This window comes from Panthera leo, chromosome B1 (assembly GCF_018350215.1).
Source record: "Panthera leo isolate Ple1 chromosome B1, P.leo_Ple1_pat1.1, whole genome shotgun sequence".
NCBI classification, from domain to species: domain Eukaryota; kingdom Metazoa; phylum Chordata; class Mammalia; order Carnivora; family Felidae; genus Panthera; species Panthera leo.
Window position 1 is genome coordinate 77,549,704 of NC_056682.1, and position 19,066 is coordinate 77,568,769.

Sequence of the window (19,066 nt, forward strand, 5' to 3'; positions counted from 1 at the left end):
AAAGCGATAAGATGGAACAACACATTTTGCAGATAACCTCTCAGGAATCAATCAATAATTATTTATTGGGTGTATTACCACAGGCCCATTCTAAGAGACATGTGGCATACTAAAACACAGCAGGTATCTTTATTTTGTCATTTCTGTCCTCTCTAGTTGGGAAAGTCAAAACTACTATTGCAGAATAAATAAATGGTAGGATCTTTGGCATTGACTTTAAGAAAGCTTCGTAAAGGAAGGAGATTATGGGGGACATGAATGCCTTCACTCTCCATATTCCAACAATTATCTTTAGTAGCATATTTAAGAGAACCCCCTGTCACAGCTAAGGGAATATTATGATATTTGCTAGAGGATGCGAGGACTAGAATTATGTGTGTGCGTGTGTGTGTGAGAGAGATTTGAATTGGAATTTGTGCTATTCGTTCTTCATGTTAAACCAAACTTTTTAACCATTGATATCCTAAATATTTTGTGGGCCCCTAATCTGAAGTTTGTGGCAAGTGCTGACATAGATATGAAAGGTATGCCAACCAAAGTTGTGCTGAGATAGAAGTTACCTACCTTCGTGGAGGTATTGTAAGAAATACCAGTTTTAAAAAATAAACTGTTCCTCTATACCTTTGATTTATGTTTTGTTTTCACCAGTATTTAAGTTCTGCGTTCATACTCTCTGATGCTGCGGTCAGTTTTATTCTGGTAGGGAATTCTTCTCGTTTGTCTGTGTTGCAACTTGGTTGCCCTCCCTAGCCGATTCGTCACTTCTGCCTTTTTCTTTTTCTCCATTTCAGATGCTCCGTCTTATTGCTGTATCTGTAGAACTCTCCATCCTTAGATACTTCAAAATTAATCCTGATGGGGCAGGGGGGCAGGGCAAACTGTTTTTGTAAAAGGTCAGATAATAGTAAAAATATTTGGCTTGGTGGCCCATGTGTTGCCTGTCGCAATTATTCAACTCTGCTTTTGTAACACGAAAGTGGCCATAGATAGTAGGTAAACAAGTGATTGTGCCTGTGTTCCAATAAAAGTTTATTTACAGAAATAGGTAATGAGCTGAATTTGCCCGTGGCTCTGGTTTTTGCCAACCCCTACTCTGATCCATTGATATTATAGTAGGGAATGCTTATTCCAAGGGTTAAGCAATGTGATACCTGGTTATGTAAGAAGTTTCTGTTGATATTTTTCTGTATCTTCTGATTAAAATGTCTATTTTTTGTTTTATAATGTACACAGTTAATAAAGCAGAATGTCAGTGTAATTTATAGATAAACAACTATACATAGATTGGAACCCCTGATAAAATGTTTTTGTACTGATAGTAGAGTGCGAAAAAGACTGGAAGACTGGAGACTTCTCCAGCTTTGCACATTCTTCACAAATACCATGCATTTGGGAATATGTCTGTCTTGTGCTTATACATGAGAAAGACACTCTCAGCTTATGGAGTAACGTGTGGTGGTGTGAAATAGAGAAAGGGTTCTAGAGAATGTTAGAATCTTATGAATTAATTCTCTCATATGCTAACATTTTAAATATTTATTTTATTTTGAGAGAGAACGCATGTACGTACGAATGGGGGAGGGGCAGAGAGAGGGAGAGAGAGAATCCCCCACACTGAGTGTGGAGCCTGACATGGGGCTCAGTCCCACAGTCCCAACACAGGGCTCTATCCCAACCCAAGGCTAAATCCCACGACCACGAGACCATGACCTGAACCGATATCGAGTTGGATGCTCAAATGACTGAGCCACCCTGGCGCCCCTCATATTCTAACATTTTAATCAGAACTGCTTCAGCTACTCAATAGTTAACCATTAGCCTGACTTTCCCTTTAACGGTAATCATTTTTTCCCTTGACATGCTCAAGTAAACTCTGAATTATTACTTTCTAAATAAAATTATTTCTTATTCTGTATAAGGTGTTCTCTAATTCTGATGATCACTCAGACCATATATTTTGTCACTTTTGTTAACCCCACAGCATGTGACAGAAAGTTTGACACAAGACATGTTTATAACTAAATAAAGTGTAAAGCAAAAACATGATTGACTGAAGGCCCAGTCAGTCTCTTTAGAAACCACAGTCGAGGCCTTGGCCTATTGTCTAAACCAATACTTGCCTATCTTTTTAAGGAATTTGTGATACTTGAAAAGTTCTGCAGGTATTTTCTGATCCATTTCTTCCACCTCTTCTCCCCACCTATTTCTAAACATGCCACTAGGAAGTGTTAATTTTAACGTGAGTTGCAATTGATTCATTGTGAGACCTCTTTTGTTAATTTCATGAGGCAGTTTGGTACAATGTCAGTACTTTGGGGCAATGGTAAATCCTGGGTCAGAATATCCATTATATGTAGCTAACAGAGGTAACCAAGTGGAATCAAAACCTTTTAAATAGTGTGATATTATTGCTTTCTAGTAGCCACTTTTATTCTATGATAAAGAAGTTGTATGTTTTAAGTTTTGTTGTTGCTGCTATTCATTTAATTGTACATACATTTAGAAAGTTGCAAATATAAAATATGGCAAATACACACAGTTTTGCATTTTTAGTGTGGCGTTGCCAAGGTAGAGTTTAAGTTGGGAACACAAAGCAGACCGATGCTAGCATTCTGTGGTAACGAGCTTTTCTTGCGCCCGTTGTCCATTTTGTGGAGCTTGGTCTTATCTCCGAATACCCAGTTTCAGGATTACTCTGGATTCTTGTTGGAATATTTGCAACTAGAATAGCCCTTTGGACTCTTTGTAGTGCTGGCAACAAGTCAGTATTATTTTCTCTGACATCATCTGTTTCTCTGTTAAGGGCTATATGGAAAAGTTACTCTCCTACATTCTAGCAATTAATTATAATCTTTCAGATAGGCCTAAACTCCTCTTCTTAGGAGGAGAAAAAATCTCTTAAACAGTATTCAGAGCATACCCAAACATGTCACTACTTGAGTTTCCATCTGTATTTGCTTACTTCTCTTTTTGCTTTCTTCTCATGCTTACCAGGCTCTCGGAATCTATTTGTAATGAAACAAACCAGACATTTAAGCTTGAGGAGACATCTTGTGCAGTTAGAAAGACAAGGAGAAGAAGAGGACACATCTTTACTTAGTGCTTGATTTCTGCCAAGTGCTTATTCTAGACACTTCTCGTGTGAAAAGCTTCCTTTTTTGTTTGTGTCTTAACATGTTTATTATTTATTTGTTTATTCAGTTTTGTGGTTGACAACTAGACAGGTTATGTTAATAAAAATATACATGTGGTATGTGGGTGGTCATATGCCAGAATACTGGGGGTACGTGTAAAAGTAAGGGAGTCGTCAGTAAAAGTATATAGGCAGAAATAGGACGTCATCAGGTGTGGTAGCGCTTTACAAGAATTGATAGTAAAACGCCTGTCATTATTTGTCGATGTCGATCCATATATTGTTCAGTGTATGATCTGTCTTAACACATTTATATTTATGGCAGATATAAGCCATTCTATCTTTATTTAAATAGATTGACTTCAGCACATTAAACTGAAACATGTGTCAAGATATATACATAGAAATTCACTCAATATTTACACTGGATTAGATCAGGTGACTGGATTGAGGATTTGGGGTTTGTTATGTTAGAGCATATGGACAAGTTGTAGGCTAGAAAATATGTATGGTGTTTTCAATTTCCTAATTATAGAATCTTATCTATATCAATAAAAGTTTATATTTAACTTTGTGAGAAGTGTATGTGGTGAGCAAAATAATTGTATGCTCCCATGCATCTGTAAAGCATAAATTAGATTTTGATAAAAAGTAAATTGATTCTTGATAAAGTTCTGAATGTTAATGGGACAAACATTCCCATCTGACTCTAACCATTTTCTATTCTTGCAGCATCTTTTTCAGTGATATAGGCTGACTTTTTTTTTTTTGGCACCCACATATAGCAAATAACTGTGAAACATTTCAAACCTCAAAGTGACACTAAAACTGTGAAGTATGAAATGGAAGTGCCAGCGTGTGTGAGACACATTGCATAGCACTGCTCAGTAATTCAGTGTGTGCATGCAAGAGAAATGACAACACCATTGCAAGATGCAGCATGATTTATGCTTCAGAAATTAATAAATAAAGCAATCTCCATTTGCAAACACTCCCTAATGCCTAAAGCTACCACCTTCTATGTTTAGCAGTCCTGCTCTAGTAATTACACCCTTCTCACCCCAGGAATATCTGCTGTGAGGGATAAGATTATAAATGAATACCCTCCTTGCCATGTCAAGGTTACTAAATGGTTATGATTAAGGGCTGTGGTATTTTAGGTTTCTCCATGAATGCTTGTATTTTGTTCCCTAACATGTGAATTTAATTAGCTTTACATTGATTTGTCTTTATATCTGTCACCGACTCCTGATGACGACTGCTACCTTCCCAGGTTTCTGGAGACAGTATTCTAGGTAGGGTCAAATAAGATCTTTGAGTTCTCAAGATCGAATTCAGGGCCTGTGCTAGAGTGTGATGTATTTACTTGCTTCTGAGACTCAGTTTGTGTGTTTTTATGCCTCACTTTTAGGAAGCATGTTCAGAGGGATTTGGGGTTATTAGCAAGTCTCCTGTATTCTTTAGATTAGACACAATGGGAAAGAAAGATGAGGTCCTTGGGTCCCTCTGGTGATGGCCTTAGTAGTACAAGAGTCCTGCTAGGTAAAGCAAGTGCTGAGGAATTTATGTTTTGTCTTTATAAAAAGCAAAAGAGACAATACACACATCAATGATAGCAGCAACAGTTCCCTATTCTGAGTGCCTATACAGGCAGTGCTTTATATGCAGATAGTTGACAACTTACTGAACACATTAGAGTCTAATTTATAACACTCAGAAGTATCATTCCCTAATTTTAAGAATGATGAAACTGAAGCTTAGAGAGGCTAAGTGTCTTACCCAAGGCCAGTGGTGGACCAGCCAGCTCAGTCTGCTAATCCATATGCCCACACTGCTCACTTTAAGTGGCTCATACTCTCTGGTATGATGCATTTCCTGAGGGAATGAGTGTTTGTAGCAAGTTGTTTTCAAAAACTCTTGAGAGGTATTGCAATGGAATGGTTTAGAACTAGAGAGTTTAGTAGGTGCCCAGCTATAAGCTAAAAGAGAATAGTGCTAAGGTTTTTGGAGTCATAACCCAAAGATGGACTTCCTTGCATGGTGAGGAGGGAGCATGGGGAACAGGTATGAAGGGTGGTGATCTGACAGAGCTAGGTAAAACACTCACACATCTGGAAGTCAGTTCCTTAACTTCCCTCAATGTGGCTCATCTGTGAGGGAAAGGAGTACATCAACCCTGCTTATGTTAAGTTTTATATCTTTAGCTAGCTAGCTAGCTAGCTAGCTAGCAATCTGGCTATCTATGTCCGTCCATCCATCCATCCATCCACATCTACCTATCTTGATAAGAAACATGAGATTTCTGTATCAGAGATAGACTTAATTACTCAGAACATCTTACCTCAGTTTCCCTGTACCTCATATACCGTGGAGTTAGTACCACGAAGAGGAACTCTACAATTGTGAATTTTAGAGTTTATTTGGGGGCATTTGGCACAATTGCCCTTTCTTCCCTGCAGAGAGAGACAGCGGAGGAGGGAGAGGGGAGAGGAGGGAGGCAGAGAGAGAGAGAGAGAGAGAGAGAAAGAAATGGAGAGAGAGGGAGAAAGAGAGCGAGAGTGAGTGCAAGAAAGCTCACAAGTGCTTTATAAATGATAGAAGGAGGTGAAGTGAAGGTCCCTCTGTTTATTAGTCTTTGGAATGTAAATAAATGTCTCCAGGGGAGGTGCCCCTAAATCTCTTTTGAGTCTCTACCTTTAACTTACTTGGCTTGTTTGCCATTCAGGCATCCTCTAACCCAGGTGCCAGAATTTGTTGCCCAGAAAGCCCTGACAGTGCACAAAAGTAAAAATATTCATAGAGAATTATCTCCTGCCACCTGTTTTAATTTTGTGTAAGGGAAAGATCAAGATTGGCTTACTGGGGATATGCACCAGTATTTTTCCATCAAGTGGACCAGAGCCCGGTAAGGCCGAGCGAAGGTTCAGATTTGTAAGAGTCATTTAACTGTACCCACATCTTTGGTTCTTATTGTTGTTTGGCTTTTTAGTTGTTTTATTTTTTGTAGGAGAGGGTGGCCTAAGAAGATCAATATAAATACATTTCTTCCGGGCAATTTTGTTAAGCCTTTAGCTATGATATTTACTTGGTAGAGATTCAGCTATTTCAGTAGGGGATATCTGGCATTATTTTGCTTTGGGGGAAGAGTGTATGCTACCTAATTTGCTAAAGGCTTAATGAGTACTGCTGTATTTTATGACTAGATAAGAGAGAAATGAATGCTTGATAGAAAAGTTTTAGGCATAGGAATATTTACTTTGCATAATACGACTTTGTGTTTTGTTTTCAATACGTTGTGCTATTACTAAAAGTTTACATACTTGATACAGTATTTTGTTAGCACATTATAGCACATATAGCTTTCACTTTATAACATGTTACATGTCTGCTTCATATCCTGTATGGACTATAATCAATAACATGTTACTTTAACCATCACCACCACGAATTGTATTGAGCATTGGCTATGTACCAGATGTTGTTGTGCTAAGTCCTTTGCATGTATTACTCATCCAATCCTCATGGTAACCTATTATCATCATACACATTTTACAAGTGAGGAAGATGAACTCAGAGATATGATGAAACTTCCTGAGGGTCACACTGGTGATAAAGTTCAAATTTATACCCCCTCAAGTCTCTCTGTCCTCTTAATCATTTTTCTGTGTGATCCCTAATAAATAATGCAGTATACCCCCTAGAGGATGAGATTCAGATTCCTAAAATAGGATATCAGTTAACATAATAATTTGTACCTGGTACATATTGAATTGATTATACTTGAGTAAATTGTCTTAAACTTTATAGGAGATTGGAGTTGTATAATCTTTGTCTTCTTTTTCATTATTATTACATTATATTTTTAGATTTCTGAAAATAGTTATATATTTGTTATTTTAGTACATTTTGCATTATTGTTTTACACACTGAGGTCTCATAGTATAGTTAAATTGTACTGACAAAATATGTATTAATTTCCAGTATTCTTCTTCTGACATCACAGAGAACTTTATATTCTCTTTTATTTAATTCAATCTGTTCTTGGTTCCTGGCAGGGTTTTGTTTATTCATTCAGCATTTATTGAGTACCTAATACATGCTAGGCTAGGCACTTGAGGGATTTGTTCAACAAATGAATGAATGATTATCTTTATTGTGTGATTAATAGAATACAAACTTTTGGAAAGTGGTGATGATGTTTTCCCATTTTCTTATAACCTCCATGGTCTCTGGCACATGGCTGAAGGAGGTAGTCAATTACCATTTGTTAGTTGAATGATATCATATTGTGGACAAAAATACCTACATGAGAATGGAGTACAAAAATATATAGTAAAATCTGAAGTATTCAGACAACTTGTCTAGCATATCCCCTTTCTGACTAAAATTCATTATATCTGTACCTGGTAAATGCATTAATAAATTATTTCACTTATACAATTAACATTTACTGTGCTTCTGATTTATAATGCTATGCATGAGTTAGAAAGGGAATAAAAAATCTCAATTCATAAATAGCTAATAATATGCTAGAAAAAAATCATTCATTCATTCATTCATTCATTCTTTATTAAACATCTATTATATGCCAGCCACTCTTCTTGACACTGATGATATAGTTGTGAAATGGAGCTTACATTCTGCTGGGATAGGATTGACAAAAAGCATATGAATAGAGAAGATAATCACAAAACACAAAGATCACAATGAAGGAAACAGAGTGATGTAATAGACTGTGGGGATATATTTAGATGCAAATGTCTTGAAGTCATCTCTGAGGAACTCATATTTGATGTGAGATGTCACGGAGAGGAGGACCAGTGGTGTGCTGGTAAACTAGCACTCTGGAAAAAGAAAAAAAAAAGCCTGATATAACATGTCTTGACTTTCATGGTGTAAATATCCCACTGTGGCTAATTTCAGGCTACCAATAGTTTAACATCTGGATTACAAAAATTTCTAAAAATTTAACAACCGGCCATTGAAAGCTGTATAAACCAGCTGCAACACATCACTGGCAGCAATATGAAAGAAATCCAGGCAGTGGAAAAGCCTTGAGAGGGGACAGGAATTGACTCATTGAAGGTTCTGAAAGGAAGGAAACCATTGTGGATGTAGAGTAATGGCAGAGAAAATAAGGATAGTGATATGAAATCGTGTGAGAGAGATGACCAGGAATCAGATGATGTATGGCCCTGTAAGTAATGCAAGAAGCTGATTTTTGTTTTAAGAGTGGTGGAAAGTGATTGAATGGTTTTAAGGCAAATGTTATGATCAGAATTCCATCTTAACCAGATGTGTTGACCTCTGTGTGTAAAATGAAGTAATAGAGGCTAGAGGGAAATAGACTAACCAGAAAACTATTTTTCACTCCTAATGTTGTTCAACACGTATTCACTCTCTTCCTCTGCTACCTTGGATTGGAGTACGCTTCCCTGACCCACTGATTGTGAGATTGGCCCTATGCTTGCTTTGGTCAATAGAAGATAAGAAGACATGATGCAAGCAATAGCTTTAAATGTATTGGTGGTTTAACTTGCCTCTTATACTCCACAATCTGCCATGAAAAACTGTGCCCCAGGTAGCTGAACTCTCCAGCCTGGCCCATCTAAGCCAGCTGACTCAGAGCTGCTCTGGCCAAGCTGAAGAGTTGTGAGCAACAAAAATCTAAACCTGTAATCCACTGATTTTTGGTTTGGTTTTCTATGCAGTATTATACTGGCAATTGTTGTAGTATTAGTGAAATTGGAGAGAAATGGCCAAATTAGAGATATATCTTAGTGATAGTTAATGAGATTCTGATTTGAATGGGTGGCTGTATGATAATATTTACAGACATGAGAAATACAAGAAAGAACAGTTTGGGAGAGAAAATCAAGAGTTCTGTTAAATATATTAGAGATACTTATTAACATGCAAGTTCACATGTAAGACAGCTGTATACACGAGCGAAATTTTGAGGACAGATGTGGTACAGACAATAAAGTTTTAGAGTCATTGGTATATGGACATAATTTGTCCAAGGACCTGGATGAAGTTTCCTAAGGAACAAGTGAAATTAATACAAAAGGGCTTGTGATAGAGGCTCAACCCTTTAGAGGGTTGATAAAAGAGGATGAGTCAGCAAAAGATATTGAAAATGAGCAGCCTGGTTTTCCTAGGAGCAAAACCAGAAGAAAGTGTCATGTAATCCCTTCACAGGAGGGTTACTATTAACCATTGTGTACTGCCCAGGAAAAAGCAGACAGAGATTTGTCCAGTGGGAGTGATAGCATGGAAGTCATTGTGCCCTTGATATGGTGTCTGAGCAACCTTTACTGGGAGTGGATCAGAAGTGGGGATGAGGAAGTGTAAACTATGTGTAGACAGCCAGTTTAATCATTTTCCTATAAAGCAAAGAGAAGGTTTTGTTCTGTTTTGTTTTGAAGTGATAGCTGTGATGATGACTGCGTTTGAGGTAATCAGAGTTAAAACCTTTTATTTAAACTTGGTCAGTTTGTTTACCCACCACACTTACTGTTTATTTCAAATCTTTGCCACTCTCCTGAAGATCCTTATCAAACTTCTACACCCCTCTCCCAGTAAATGATCTCACTTCCTACTTCATGGAGAAAATACAGTTCTTGATAGTGAACTCTTTAGAAACTTATTCATAGCTACCTAAACCTTATCTACCTTCTTGAAAAGAAAATATATCTATTTTCTCTAGAATATGGGTAAATTCTATCCCATCCCTTCCTTCTTGCCAGGAACCTACCTTGTCTATTACATATTATTTCTTTTTTTTATGTCTCCACTTTTTCCTTTCTTACAATATTATAAGCATCCTAAAATCTCCTCATCTTAAAAATATATCGACACCAAAACATTCTTTCTCAAACTTATGTCCCCATGATGGTCATTTCATCTCTCTCCTCCTCTTCAAACCACACTTTTTAAAAAGAGAGTCTACATTTATTATTTCCAATGAGTTTATTCCTTCATAGCAGTGAAATCTTGCTTCTGCTTCTATCTTTGCCTTTAACTCTCCATGAATAGGCTCCTAATTAGAAAAGCGAAAGGATGTATTTCATTCCTTGTCTTAAATGTATGAGATAATGGAAATAGATTTTTTTTAGCACTGCAATTGGAAGTACTCAATTATTTGTGTAATTAATTATTTAGTTATTGAATTCCCTAGGATATAACCTTCATAATCCCCACATTATGTCTTGCATCCCCAGTGCCTAGCAGACTGCCTGTCACATTAGAGGCATTTGGTAAATATTTGTTGAATTAATGATTGAATAAGTGGATGTTGGATAAAAACACAATCCCTGTCCTCAAGAGACCATGAAAGAGTTCACAATCTAGGGAGGAATTGGCATTCTATATAACACACATGTGCTAGAAATTCCAACAGTAGAAAATCATATGACATCCACCCAGCCCACACACTAGAATGTGAAATGTCAGTAAATTGCAATCTGTCATTCTTGACTAATGAATCTGTCTTTAAATTTGCAACATTAAGTTTTAAATTTTATTCTAATTCATATGAGATTGAATATAATTTAAACAGTGGGTCCTAAAAAGAGAGAAAGGTGAGAAAAACATTTTATATGAGAACAAACTGAGAGCCGATGGGGGGTGGGAGGGAAGGGAGGGTGGGTGATGGGTATTGAAGAGGGCATCTTTTGGGATGAGCACTGGGTGTTGTATGGAAACCAATTTAACAATAAATTTCATATATTTAAAATAAAATAAAATAAAATAAAATAAAATAAAATAAAATAAAATAAAAAGCATTTTATAATTACTCAGTATACAAAACCTAAAATCTCATTTTTTGAATGAAAAGGATCTGGATTTAACCTGTGTGAAGCACTTTCTTAGTATCATTAAATCTCTGCATTGAAGATACATTAACATTCTTCTAGCCCAACTATTTTCATGATACAAAGTTCCTTAATTAATGTTTTCTGGAAAGTCCCTGTCCAGTCTCTGCCAGGAAATACCTGTGATGGGGAACACATTACCTTTTACAGTATCCAATACCTGAATTATTAAAACTCTAAATTCCAGAAAACTAGGTTCCTACTAAATTCCACTGGTCTAGCTTAACTAAGATTGGTTGCTTTTAGCCACCCGAATTAGAATTTTGGAACAGCCAAAGTATCAGCCAGAAATTATTTATTAATTACAAGAGGAAAATGTACATTCATAATAGAAATATTTGACAGTTGCCACCCAAATCAAATGCCCAAATTTAGCAACACTTTTTGATGAGCTTTAATAGGATGTGTAGGAAGGACACCATACACTTCTGTACTCTTCCAGTCAAAAATGCTTAGTCTTAATCTAGTCATAAAGAAACAATGGGGAGAATTCAGATTGCCTTCAAGATGAAAAAAGAATAGGAGGAATGTTTTAGGTCAGTCCTGTCCTGTTGAAAAGCATTGCAAACCACAGATGCAATTTAAAATTTTTTGGTGGCCACATGGAAAAAGATAAAGAAAAACAGGTGATATTAATTTCAATGACATATTTTTATTTAGTTCAATATAGGAAGATATTACTTAAGTATTTAATTACTATAACATTTTAATTTGAAATATTACATTTTTGTAGTAAATTTTAGAAATTCAGACTGTATTTATACATATAGTATATCTTAATTTAGAATCGCCACATTTTAAGACTCAGTAGTTATATGCTGGTGGCTACCATATTCACAGGGAATTTCTAGGTTTAAATAGATCTAAGAGATATATATGATCCTTGTTTAGATCCTGGATTTAAATAAATAAGCATCTATAAAGGGTATTTGGGGGACAGTTAGGGGAATTTTTATAGGCAATTTATTGGATAATATTATTTTATCAATGTTAAATCCTTAGGTGGGGATTATGAATGTGTAAGAAATGTACTTGTTCTTGGGAGCTATGTAATGAAATATTTAAAGGAGAAATGTCATACTGTTTTCAGCTTACTTTCAAATGGTCCAGCAAAAGATAAATTATATGTGTATACATATCAGTAAAGTTATAAAATTTGATTTAAACAACTACATTAGGAAGGTTAACTCATTGTGGTGCCTGGGTGGCTCAGTCTGTTAAGCATGTGACTCTTGGTTTTGGCTCAGGTCATGACCTCAAGGTTTGTGAGTTTGAGCCCCCTGTTGGGCTCTGCGCTGAGAGCATGGAGCCTGCTTGGGATTCTCTCCCCCTCTCTCCCGGCCCCTCCCCTGCTCACACATTCTCTCTCTCAAATAAATAAATAAACTTAAAAAAAAGTCAACTTATTAGATCAATATAGAACAACAATGAGAGGATATATATTTTTCAGACAAATATGGAACATTATGAAAAATTGACTACACACTGTTTTATGGAGTAGGAATCAATAAACTTCAAAGAATTTGGAATTATACTTCATGTTCTCTGATTACAGTGAAATTATATTTTAAAACAATGACAATGAGGTGCACCTGGGTGGCTTAGTTGGTTAAGTGTCTGACTTAGGCTCAAGGTCATGATCTCGATGTTTGGTGTCAGCACAGAGCCTGCTTCTGATCCTCTGTCGCCCTCTCTCTCTCTGCCCCTCCCCTGCTTGTGCACACGTGCACACACACACTCTCTCAAAAATTAATAAACATTAAAAAATAAGTAAAAACCCATGATAATGAATTAAAAAGTTAAAAAAATGACAATGATAATTTAAAATCCCTAACTTGAAAATCAAGGATTACTCATGGAAAGTAAGGAGGATGGATTGGAGGGTATTTTGGTTGGAGGCAGGAATCCAAGGAAGGAAGGTATTAGTTTTCAAAGGAGAGAAGACAAAGGTCCGTTTTGAGGCCCTATGTTTGGGAAAGGATGGAAGGGATTTAATGACTGATTGTAGGAGGAAACTGAGGAAGAATGAGTATAAGTAACTTCCAAGTAGATGGATGGATGGTAGTGTCATTAATTGTGAGAGAGAAATGTTAATTGGGATGTCTTGGGACATATATATAGAGATAGTTTGTTATTCAAATTTGGCACTTGAGAGCAGGCTGGGCAAGATACATAGATTTTGTGAGGCATCTACATTTAGTTGATTAATTTAGCCATGGGCATTGGCTAGATCATTCAAGTAAAGGGTTAGAAGGCAGCCAAAGAAAGAGCTGTGGGGCATGCACAACAGCTGGAGGTGGCAAGGCAACATGAGTCCATGAAGAGACAGGTGAAGTACTCAGAAGTGAAGGAAATCAAATGGATGATTGATTCCAGGTGAATGAATGGTCCATTCCAGCTGAACTCTGAAGAAAGCATGGTACATAGTGTTAAGGACTAGAGTCCTTTGGCAGTTCCAATGCCTTATGTTCCATATGTTTGATTTCATTACAAAAGCCCTAAAAATTTATTGCTTTACCTGCATTTTCTTCTCCGAGTCTCCCTGTTTGTCTCTTATTTACCAATTATTCTAACCAGAGGTGATTTATAATTTACATTCTAGAACTGAATTTGAGTTTGATGTAATTGGTTTAGAGACTAGATTTTACATAAAGGGAATAGTTATGAACTCTGAGATGATATAATTTGCCCAAAGGCATACAATAAGTCTGGTTCCCCATCCAAAGGTTTATTAAGCTAATTAGAAGTAATGTTGGATTTTTTATATGCTTTAATTGCCTTTCTAGAAATCCCTCTTTTTAAAGGGATATAACTATACTTATTTTTTTAAATTTTGGATGCAGTCCTAACATGATTTAGTTAAATGCTACTGTAGAGGCTTTTAGTTTAGCATTTAAATGGATTATGCCTGAAGTTTTTTAACAGATTTTATTAAAAATGGGCGTATAGGGGCGCCTGGCTGGCTCAGAAGAGCATGCAACTCTTGATCTCAGGGTTGTGGGTTCAAGCCCCATGTTGGGTGTGGAGATTACTAAAAAAATGAATTTAACCCCCCCCCCCAAATGGGCATATCTTTTGCTTTATTAATTATTATAGTAACCCAATCTTACTTTCTTTAGCATCACTATAAAATTCACTCCTTAGATCTCTGGATCACATGTTCTCGTGATCTTTCCTCCCTATCCTTTTGCTCCTTTGCTTTTCTGCAATAATTTTTGCTGTTAGTCATGCTGTCCCTTGAAAGTGCCAATCATGTTTTATTAATTGTTGTGTCTTATATCTCCCCTCTTTAGGAGTTAGCATAGCAATTTTCACTCAGTAGATATTACTGAAATAAAATAAATATGCATATTGAGTATCATATTGATCAACAATGCAGGCTCCAAGGACTGCCTACCTGGGTTTGAATATTGACTCTACCTACTGTTAGCTATATAACCTTGGGGAAGTTAATCTCTTTCTCTGACTCATTTTCCTCATCTGTAAAATGGGGATAATAATAGAACCTAATTTGTATTGTGCTTGTGAGAGTAAAATATGATAACCCATGTATAGGAATTAGCACATTTAGCATATGGCAAATATTTTTAAATGTTTCTATTTTTAAGACTCAAACTTATAAATTCCTTCCCTACTTCTTCCTCTATTTCTCCATCTATTAGTGTCTTTATATAAAGTATGTCTTTTGAGCTCTATTACCCTCCAAAGTAAGCAAGAAAGAAACGGTCCTCTTTCCCTCATTAGGCAGCTGAGGGGAGCCCCCTGAGCTGCAGGGGCTGTAGTGATGAAGGAACTTACAGTCAGAGGGATAGAAGTTGGAGCTCTGTCTCTGTACTTTTTAACTTCCCCGATCTTGGGTAAGCTGTTCTCCTTCCATGTAAAAGAGAGTAATCATTGCACTTCACCAAAAAACAAACAAACAAAAGCGCCAGAAACTGGTTCTGAGGCTTAAGTGTGAGACAATTTATGGGGAAGGCTAACCAACATCCCTGGTATATAAATAGTCAGTAAATTTTAACATTCTGTTAGATTCTGTTTCTCCAAAATTTTTGTATTTGTGTTATATATTTTAAATCTAAATTAACATAAGATAGTCAACTGTGCTCTTCTGTTAGTATTGACACACCAACTAGTTTGTAAATTTTTTTAAAACAGAGGGTTTCACTTCATAAGTTTCCTGTATCTTTAGTGTATCTTTCTTATACTTGAGCAGGTAGCTAGAACGTGCTTAATAGATATTGAATTAATATTTTGTGATAATGTTTCAAACTATATTAGTCCTATTATCTATATAAAATAGAAAGGAATAGGTATTTAAAAATATTTATGTAAATTTCTCTTTAGACTTTAAAACCTCAATTTTTTTTTAAAGCAGAACTTTGCCTTTTTTGGACATCAGTCTTGCTTTATCAAATTGATGAGTATTCCTACTTACATTAACTAATGATTGCTAAATTATTTTAAAATAGCAAGCTCTCCATAAAAGCTAAGACTCATGACGATAATGGTGATAATAATGCTGATATGTATAAATGGGGCTTTGGTATTCATTTGTATGTACTGTGCTGTTGCAGACATTTCTTGGGGAGCTATCTCCTTTCTGATATATGCACTTCATTTACTCTATACCTTCAGTACTAAATTTTGGTAATTGCAAAACATCTGAGGAGCGTGGGGTGAAAAAAAAACACTCAAATGTGTTTTTAGAGTATCTTTGTGTTAGTAATTTGTTTGAAAAATATTGTACCTCTTGTTATTAAAAAATCTGCAATTTGCAATTTAATTCAAAATACGCCTTAGAACTTGAAAACGAAGAGGATACAATTAAAGGTTTTTTTCTTTTTTTTAAAATTCCAGAACAAGTTAAACTGGGTAAAATAGTGACTAATATTGAATCAGTGGGTAGAAAAATGGAGAAAGAAAAGCATCAGCACCATGTTAAGTCCAGGTAATGTGTAATTACCTAACCTATAGAAAATGTATAGTTTTATTCTACTATGCGAATACTTCCTGACCAATTGTAGTTTCTCAAGTCTATTAACACGTCGTGCGGGATCCTAATTTGTCCTTCTGCTTGAGTCCCTTAAAGCATATCAATTATCAAAATTTTAGTTTTCAATTCAATTAACTTTTGAACTGGAGGATGTCTGAGTAGTTAAGCTAACCATCTGGGTTTTACAGTGCATAAGCTCAAATCCAATTTGTGGCTTTCTTGAGAAAAATGCCATATTTTATGATAATATTACATAAGTTTGGAATTTTAATAACTCCTCTGCAGCAATTATGGAGCAGAGTTAAGTTATAATTTTTCTTTTTTAATTTAATAATTTAAAGTTAGTCTTTTTCTAACGGAAGGTGAGACTGATCCTGTAGAGCATAGTTTCAGGGAAGGCATTTGCTTCTGCTTTCCAAAGGTGTGTGGAGATGAGTCAGTTACTTTTCCGCATTATTCCATTAAATAGCATGGTCATCTTCAAGGTAACTTTACAATTGTGTACATAACTGTTGGCCCTAGGGCTACAGAACCTCTAAAGGTTCTTCAGCACATTTTGTAGGAACATTTATACTTGTAGATTATCAATGTTGCTCTGTTAAATGTGTTTTTCAGTCATTTGTTTTACATTATTTCATTATGTAACATCGTCAGAAATTTGGGATAATTAGCACAGTAATAAATAATAAAAATTTGAGAAAATGTTTCCCTGGCTATAAAGAATATCATGGACCTTCCAACATTTATCCAACAATCTGTGCTTAACACTAGGAGATTGATGCTCAGAAGTCAACACTTTGTTGGCATAAGTGTAATGTGATATTCAAATTTGGAAGAGTGGAATTTATGTAAAGCTCTAATACTGAGGGTTTGGTTTTATCCATGGTAGGGGAAGATGTTAATTGCAAAGGAAAATAAATGATTATATTGGGAATTTACCAGTTTAAAAAAAAATTTGCTTTTGGCCTTAATTTAAACCAAGACCCAGGTTGATCTAGCAGAGTGGTAACTGCTAAAAATAGACCAATTTAACCAAATAGTTTAGAATTTCAAGTACGCTTTTAATAACTAGAAAAGTTAACTGAACTAATTTGAAAATCTACCATTTTCTGTATATTTCAATGGGACTGAAGATTCAAGAAAGAATAATAATGACTTAGGGACAAGTGGAGCACTCATTAATAATAAATCTGATCAGGTAGAGTATCTTTCAGTATGTCTTTCTCAAGAGAGTTGAGTCTTTCTCAAAGAATTGTTTCTTCTGTAACTGGTGGAAGATAAAGGTCTCTTGACACCCTAACATCCCATTTTTAATGAAAACATGTCCTACCTAATGAGGAAGATCAACACCCTCTGAAATTAAGAGCAGGTCCATGTACTCCCGGTAACAGCCTGGGGCACATAAAGCCTGAACTTCAATCCACTAGGGTTGCTTTGTCTTTATTTATAGCTAGCTTATGGCGGTAACTTGTTTCCTACCTTGCAGTTAGCTTCATTCATTAATGTTAGAAGTGTGATGGGAATACAGAAGGAAAGACAAATAAGTGTTCTGGGACATGGTGACTCAGGGTATTAGAAAACCTGTGCTTAACTAGACAAATAAGATGCCATTAGAGTGAAATTTTTACTGAAATCTAGTTCACCACATAATAAAGATAAGGAAACTTAGCCATGAGGATATAAGCAACAGAAAGGACAATAGAATCAGTTGGAAATCAGGTAGGAGGTTGTTAACAATGCAGGGACAGAGTCCAGCACTAATTAGCATGAATTGCCCAACTCTTTGTGAGACTTCTGGAAGATTTCTGTTCAATACGAATAGACCCCTGTGAGGGAAGCTGTATATAAACTACTTACAATTCCCCTGAAGATGCCTTGGAAAATACTTATTTCTAAGGGAGACACATAATATTTTTAGGTAGACCGTAAAAATATTGGCTCCACAAAAGAAATTTCCTTGGACAATACATGAAGAAATACAATCTTATAAATGTATGATTTCCTTTTGCCAGATTTCTCTACATTTGATTTGCAGAGCAAAACCAAAATTGAATACCTCTGAATTTTCAAATTTAAGGAAGTGAAGTTCTTCAATATACCTTTGAATTCTAACTTCAAAGATTACCGTACATTAACATGCTCTTTTTATGACAATAGTGATAAATGTGAGTGCATTCTAAATGTTAATTTTCCACCAAGGAAATTAATTTTCTATGCACTTATTTTTAGAGCTATTTTTGTTGTTGTTGTTTATAATATTTGGTGCATTTGAAGGTATGACAACTGTATTTCTGTAAATGCATTCTGTAACTTGGGCAAGTGAGCCCAGACTTCTTCCCCTAGTTTTGTGACCATTCGGGAGTTTCTTGTGTGTTATATGACAGTTTGTATTTAGGCTATTCTGATCAATTGAATAATAAAATGAGAAGATTATAAAGTAATGATAGAATCCCTCACTGCATTTCACATCCAAGTTGAAACGACCCTGCCATTTCACCTTAATGTTTGTAAAATATTTTGCTTAAGTGGATGAACTGTGGTCTGCTTCTGTTAGGATCTTTCATTAATAGGGAATCATTGAACAATGCAATTAATAGTCCTAATTTGGAGATTTAAATATATAACCATGGGCCAGATAGAAGAGATCAAAGAAAATTGTGATTGATTAGTGTATTGTGGCCCTATTCTTGATGACATACAAATAAATTCTAGAATTTTAAATGGGGTTTTGCAAAGCTGACTGTATACTCAAGACTTTCATATTTTCCCTTGACTGTATGATTTGGTCATACTAGTGATACCTCAGTTGTTTGGCCACTGCATGTGACCACATGAGTGACAGATGGACTAATGGATCCTATTAAGTCAGTCATTTATTTACTATTTATTAAGTATCAATTGTATGCCAAATGTAAAACTCTGCCACAGAGTCTTCCCTCAGAGACCCTAGTTTTTTGATGGGCAAAATGTTTTCAAATCCTAAGAATTTCTTAAAATTTTTTTTAATGTTTATTTATTTTTGAGAGTGAGAGAGACAGAGCACCAACAGGGGAGGGGCAGAGA

General features: G+C 35.7%; 1 protein-coding gene across 15 annotated transcripts in view; it reads left to right on the forward strand.

The window, feature by feature from the left end:
* IQCM (IQ motif containing M) overlaps window positions 1–19,066 on the forward strand; it is a 662,550-nt gene that overhangs the window by 110,461 nt on the left and 533,023 nt on the right. For 14 of the 15 annotated variants that reach the window (XR_006201682.1, XR_006201681.1, XR_006201683.1 and 11 more), the window contains one exon: window positions 15,868–15,958. The exons of the other annotated variant lie outside the window; for it this stretch is intronic. Coding sequence is in view for 11 of the 14 variants with exons in the window: in XM_042935333.1 (XP_042791267.1) it covers window positions 15,868–15,958 (91 nt within the window). In the remaining 3 variants the exon portion in view is untranslated. The remainder of the gene's footprint in view (window positions 1–15,867; window positions 15,959–19,066) is intronic. 15 annotated transcript variants of the gene reach the window in all.